General features: G+C 45.7%; 2 protein-coding genes across 2 annotated transcripts, besides 8 other annotated features; both read right to left on the bottom strand.

Annotated features, from left to right (window-relative positions):
- Window positions 1-33: part of a microsatellite that runs on past the window's edge.
- Window positions 1-6,862: part of a sequence feature (heterozygous, Esmeraldo-like haplotype) that runs on past the window's edge.
- Window positions 275-301: a microsatellite.
- On the bottom strand, window positions 361-1,710 carry Tc00.1047053503579.20 (hypothetical protein, conserved; the record flags this gene model as incomplete). Its single annotated transcript, XM_807315.1, has 1 exon — window positions 361-1,710. One exon carries the CDS (start codon window positions 1,708-1,710, stop codon window positions 361-363), a length of 1,350 nt encoding a protein of 449 aa, XP_812408.1.
- Window positions 1,785-1,812: a microsatellite.
- Window positions 1,839-1,866: a sequence feature (AT_rich).
- Window positions 2,138-2,161: a microsatellite.
- Window positions 2,822-2,852: a sequence feature (AT_rich).
- Tc00.1047053503579.10 (hypothetical protein, conserved) lies at window positions 2,979-6,862 on the bottom strand (the record flags this gene model as incomplete). The annotated part of the gene is made up of 1 exon (XM_807314.1): window positions 2,979-6,862. A coding segment is annotated over one exon (3,884 nt), but the record flags the coding sequence as incomplete, so codon positions are not given.
- Window positions 4,712-4,743: a microsatellite.

A 6,862-nucleotide genomic window follows, 5' to 3' on the forward strand; every position in this document is an offset into this window, starting at 1 on the left:
TTTTTTTTTTTTTGTTTGTTTGTTTCTTTTTTTCAATTATATAAAAGAAAAAAAAAAGCATTCCAAATAAATGTTTATCCCACGAGAAAAATAAAACTTACATCATAACACACTGAAAGAGACAAAAAAAAAGACAGATGTATGCATGTACGTACAATTATCTACAAGACGGAAATTATAAAAGAGAAAAAAAAAAGAAAAAACACACATATGGCCTTGACACCCATAATTTCTCTACGGCTTGTAAGAACCACCATCATTTACATCCTGTTGGTTTTTTTTTCTCTTTTTTTTTTTTCTTGGATCCCTCCAAAACCAGCGGTGGTCACCACCACAAGAGCACACATCGCTGTTTGGTCTTTAATTCACCAACTGTTCTGGCTGGAGGAGGGATGCCTGCTGGTTCAGCAAACGGTTTCTGGAAATGCGTTCACCTAACAATGTATCAATCTTCTTTTGAACAATGCGGTTAATGTTATTTCCATGCAACAACAATGAAGATATACGAGCGTTGAGTTGTGTTGCGTCAATCAAATTGCTTGCCCCCCACTCGCCAATCTCATTTGCGGAGAGGTCAACTATCGAGATGGAAATACTGTTCACAATGCTCCTTGAAAGAACAACCGCCGCCTCGTTATCAAGTTGATTGCCGCTTAAATTCACCTCATTGAGAGTGATGGTGGCGGCAATAAGACTGGCAATGCGCATCCCGCCAGTGGGGCCGAGTTCGCAAGAACTGAGATCAAGCCGAGTCAAAGCCCCGCCCTGATGCATAATGAGTGTCTTGGCAATCTCATCCGCACCAACGCTTCCTATCGGGTTAGCCGAAAGGGAGAGTGAAACTAGAAAAACGTTATTTGCCAGCCCATCACGCGCAAGAATACGTACACCTGTCGCCGTCAGTGTGTTAGAGCGCAGATCCAACGTCTCAAGTGTAGAGTTTTCCCGCAACATTTCGGCGAGAGCTTCTGCAGCCGCATCCGTGGCGTTATTGTTGCCAAGTGTTAAATCCTTCAGGCACCTGTTCCCCTTTACGGCATCGGCAATGAGCCCAACACCAGCCACACCGAGATGGTTCCCATACAGTTGTAGCGTTTTCAACGGCGAGGCGGGGAGTGCAAGAAGATGCGCAATGCTCTCGGCACCACTTGGGCCAATCTCGTTCAGTGACAGATCAAGTGATTTCAGATACACATTCTTTTCAAGGGCTCGAAACAGCAATGCGGCACCTTCATGTCCAATCTTATTTGCGCTCAATCCCAGTCGTGTAAGGGCGGTAGACATGGAAATGGACTTCAGCAGTTTACGCACACAGGCGGCAGTGAGGCCGTTTCCGCGAATATCCAGCAATTGAAGCTTCGTGGAGACATTCACCACATTTGCCAGGGCATCACATCCCTCTTTTCCAATGTCATTGTACCGCAGCAACACATCCCGTACCGTGGAGGACTCAAGCATGGACGCGATCTTTTGTGTCTGCTCCGGGCCAAGCTGGTTGTCAATGAGGTCAACGACACGTACGGGGACATCTGCATCCCGATCAACGATGGTGCGGCAAATCCCTTCGCAGAGCTCTGGTGTAATGCGGGTCCACGCCATTTCAATCTTCAGCTCCTCCGCGTCGTCCGCCCCCGTCCAGGCACGGCCCAAAAGGGCCCTACCATTCGTGCTTTCTTTGCTCGTCAGTGTGTTTGTCGTGTGCTGTGTCATCGTCTGCCCAACAGTCAGTGGCACAAATCCCTGTTGACTGCAAAGAGCACACACACACACACAGAGAGAGAGGGAAAAAAAAAGGAAAAAAAAAAAAAAAAATGAAGCGTGCAGTCAGACGAAGCAGGAATTTAAAACATAAAAAAAAATTATATACAAACTTGCCCCACGCCCCCACAGTTTGTTTCTTCTTGTCCTTTTTTCCCCCCCTTTTTTCCCACGTCCTCCGCCAAAGCCACGACCGACGCATCGCCAAAATAAACAGCAACAACAACAATAATAATAAAAAAGAAAAAGCACAAAGAGAAAAGAAACATGCACACAAACGGGTTTATTTATATGTATATATTACACGTATACGTGTGATTTGGGTCTGTGTACACAACTTCCACAAATTCCCCCGCCATTTCCCTCCAGTAACTTTTTCTTTTTTTTTGTTTTTGTTTTTGTTGTTTCAACAAAATGACATCCACACGCCCACAGATGTCCCTGTTGAGGTTTCGTTCATTTACGGCATAGCTCGCGGCGGTGAGAGGCTGGACGGCTGCAAATGTTTCCAAAGCATTTCGAGTACAAAATCAAATTGGTTTAAAATAACTTACATCCACACACGTCAATGTCTGCACATGTACTTTAAACCCAACACTGCAGAAAACAACAACAATAACTAAAAAAAAAAAAAAAACGCACAGAAATACACCGCCCTTTTCTTTTTCTTTCCCCCCCCTCCCCCCTCCCTCCAGCAACACGTATTAATCGTGTTCACATTCATATCTCCCCTTTTTGTTTCCCCAAATTATATACGTGTAACGTGCATGCATGCATACATACATATACAGAACAGTGATGTACGGGACACTTGTGTGTCCGTGTGGAAGTAGTAAAATACACGTGGTTCTGTATGAGCAGGAAACAAAAAAAAAAAAAGTAATGATAATCACGACACAACTCCCTCGGAATATGTTTTTTTGTTGTTGTTGTTGTTGGTTTACTTCTCCTCTCTGCCTGCTTGCTTCGGTATTCCATCGTCCCCCTCCTCTTTAAAAACAGAAAAAAAAAAAAAAAACGTCCAATTATTTATTTAAGCATAAATACACGCATTGTACATCGCAATAATAATAATTATTATATATATATATAAACCAATGCAGGAGCAGCAAAAGCAGCAGCAAAATAACATTAGAAGAAAAAAAAAAAGGGAAACAATTTTTGATGTTTTATTTTCTTCCCTTCAGCCACACGCAGGCACATACAACTATTCATCTCCTTTAGGGCGGCGCGCCCTCCCTTTCATTTTTGGTCATTGCATCTTTCAGCATCGAGTGTAATGCACCACGCTTGGTGATGTCAATTACCGTGCCTTTTTTCGGGTGCTTGTGCTTGAAGCTTTCTGCCGTCATATCGGAGGGTAACTCGCAGAACCAACGCACAACGTCATCGTGATTGTGCATCACGGCCTGCATGAGGGCGTTTGTCCCATCACTCTGAACACGATTCAGGTTCGCTACGAGACCCAGGGACCTGAGGGACTCAACAAGTCCTAAATTCCCAACAGCGCATGCGTTTGAAAATATCGTTTGCCCTCTCGTCCCCTCGACTTGCCAGAAGTCAACCTTCAAATTTCCGTCACGTTTAACGCGGGAGAGAAGGTTCTCAAGAGCCGTTGAGGATGTTTTGGATATTTGAGTGCTGAGAACAGCCTCCACCGCACGCTGAAACAGCGGTACAATTTCATTGATGAGACTTGGCTCGGAAAGCTGCTGAAATGCACTCAACACAATATGAAGAGATTCCACTCGCTGAGGGGAGGATTCGCACCCAAATGAACGCAGCAAACTCTCCCAGTGAGTATATTTCATCCGCTCCCCACAGCGGGGCGACATTATCAGAGAAAGCATCCCTGTGTAGCCATAAACGACACAATGGTCCAGAAGTCCATTGAGTAAAAGCGTGTCAAATATCTCCGAAGCGTCATGCAGAAGCAATATGGCCCCTATAAGTGACAAATTCCCTGCGGCATATGGACTTAACTCGTCATCACCGGCCTCAACAATCTTGGAAGCGATCTTACAACAGAGTTCCAGGCATCTATGACTTTTCAATGTTAACTGACGCGAGTTCAACTCATATATCTCCAGGAGACGCTCTTCTACTAATTTCTTTTTCTCTTGAAGTTGACAGGCCCAATCTGAATGAGAATCCCTCTCCGATAATGGTGTATCCAGAGCACGATAAAGTGTCTGCAATGCACTGAGCAAAGTTCTCTCTTCGAAAGGAACAAAATCGGGGTTTGTGTAGAATGCCGACGTCTCATTGCCATCAAATGCCGAAGAAATTCCACTTGAGCGAGCAGCAGAGGAAAACGCAGACAACCGATTACGCAGTAGTTCTGGTGCGCTCTTTGTTCCAGGGTAATTCAACGGCTCACTGCCTACCGCAACATTCTCATTCATGCTTCCACAGGGGGGACCAAAAGAATTTTGAAATTCTTCCATGGAGGCACGATATGTGTCCGCAAGCAGTGCAAAACACTCCCTCGCATCCGCACGCAATGACATTCGCTCAGGTACCCGTCCCGTCATGCAGTTAACAGGGGAAAAGAACGCAACCTCATCGCTGTTTGTGGTGGATGGTACGTCACCAGTTGAATTTTTGTCCTCAGAAAGTTTGGCTTCCTTTGGAGTCTTCTTACTGTTGAATTCTCGGCTTCTTCGACTAGCCTCCCCATCCTTCTTTTCCTCTTCTCCGTCCCCATGGATGACATCTATCAGACCAGCCACTCTGGCTCGTTTCATTCCCGATGGTTGTGCCGAATCCAAGCCAAAAATGCCTTTGGTGCCACTGCGTTCATCCCTCGCCCCCGCTTCTCCCTCAACGACATTCTCCCTGGCAAAGGCATTCGCCGCCCCATTCTTTGCATCGGAGTTACCGATCGGGTACTCTGGAATATCAGGTCCATAATTGGCTCCCACAGCACCGGAGAAGCACTTGGAAACTTCAACCCCCTCCTCCTCCTCCTCGTCCTCCTCATCCATTCCAATGATAAACGACCCGCGAACTGAGGCGAGAAAGTCCATCACGCCATGCCGACTTTCTTGTTTAATAATCTCCTCTTGCGTCAATCGTTCAATGGGTTTAGTTGAGATGTTGTCGTAAACGTCAATTAACGGGAAGATGCGGTAATTGTCTTCGTCTATCTGTTGATTCATCAGATTTTTGGTATTGGGATTCGAATGCGTCTTGTAGTACAAAAGAGACATGAGGCGAACATGAATAAATTGCGATTGATTCCCCTCAACGTATGGAGATATGCATTTTCTAAGACATGAGTTGTGAATCCGTAGGCGCCGTTGAATATTTCCACCCATGTTACACCTATCGGGTCGTAGCACCGGTTGAAAGAAGAAAAAAGCAATAAACATTAACGGCTCTAGTGCAAAAAGCGCAATGTGTGGCACAAACAAGAGTGGAGCAGACAACGTGTCGACTGAAAGGAGCGTCAACCATGTCCATACACTATCCTTCGGTTCGTCGATGGAAGGGAGAAACCACACCCGCGACGTAAAAGGCACCAAGACGAGCGTCAACAATATGTAGAGAAGAAACGTGTACCAATGGGATTCAAAAAGGAAATTATTTCCAAAAACAGTAATTTGAATCGCATTGAAGGCGTTCACCAGGGCGATCCCACGCATGGAGAAAAGCAAGCGATTTATCCGTGTGTCACGAAAGAAGAGATCTACCATGATGGTTTGCACAAGATTTCGTTCTGATACAGTTGCTAATACGGCATACACAATAATCAACAACGCGTAGAAGAGTGGAAACACGGAAGGAAGCTGAAAACGCACGGAAATTTCCTTCATGGACTCCGAATAGACCACGCCTCCGGGAATATTTACAATCACAGTGAGTGCAAATAAAACAAAGTTCAAGACAAGCAGCAGAAGCAGAATAAACATTCGCTTCGTCCATAATCGACCTGAGCCAGGAGCGTAACGCACGGGAACGAGGGTCCGGTAGTTAAATACATAAACCCCGTCCTTCTCCACAATTTGTCGGTAAACACTAACAATTTCACTCGAATGTGGGAAGGTTTGTAGTGCCTTTGTTGCGTTGTCAACCGCCTCCGGGATGTGATGGTTGGTGTACAAGGCAAATGTCAGACAGTTTTGTGCCAAAACACACCTTGGATAACGTCCTGCAAGACAAATCGCTCGGCTAATAAAAGGGTCTGTGCGACTCATCGTGAAATATTTTGACAATGCAATACATCCCAGACGAACATTGGGGTAAAACTGACGAAGACGCTGCGACCATTCCGCACATTTTCGTATCACCTCCTCGCAGAGTAAATTCCCCTCCTCAAGGAGAAGATAGGCAGAGTCTCTGTCATAATTCAGTGGGATGACATTTTCTCCCAGTGACATCACCCCCAGTACTGTTTGGAGCACCTCCAACCCAAGACGGCAACCAAAGTAATACGCATTCAATGGAGAACAGTCTGTAAAGGCCATTTCAAGCGAGCCAACCACTTCCTCGGCACAACCCACAGCCAGGCAGACGTTACTCCATGCCTCAATGTACTTTCGCTCCACAAAAAAATGATGGGCACGATTCAAGTGAAATGGCAACATCTGTCGTACGGAGACGTAAGTTGGAACTCGCTTTGGGTACAACAATCGAGCTGCAGGCGAATTCGACCGCAGCTTCGCGCATCCACTTCCAAAGCCCCCAAAAAACACAGGACACATTGAAATATACAACTGTCGATGAGGCGACAACGGGATCTTCAGAATTGTTGAGGAATCCTCCAAAGCAGTACAAACGACCAGCATGAGATCCGTCATCCACTCCCCTACATCATACTTCGATGCAAAAGGCATGGCACATCGTAGCACCTCCCGAGCAGCCTCCATGCATCCAAGTTGGGCAAGCGTCAAGGCATGTACATATTCACAAAGCACAAAAACGTGGTTCTGCATCTGAGTTTCTCCATCATATGACGTCACCAATTTCACAGCATTGGGTAGTGGCATAAGAAAAGCAGAAATACTAGCGCCCACGATGGAGAAAAAATGGTCATCGTTCTTCAAAAGTTCAAGGGCATCATTGGCCGCAATCGTGCGTTCTCCAATCTCAATAAGAGACC

This window comes from Trypanosoma cruzi, genomic scaffold (assembly GCF_000209065.1).
Source record: "Trypanosoma cruzi strain CL Brener 1047053516721 genomic scaffold, whole genome shotgun sequence".
NCBI lineage: Eukaryota > Euglenozoa > Kinetoplastea > Trypanosomatida > Trypanosomatidae > Trypanosoma > Trypanosoma cruzi.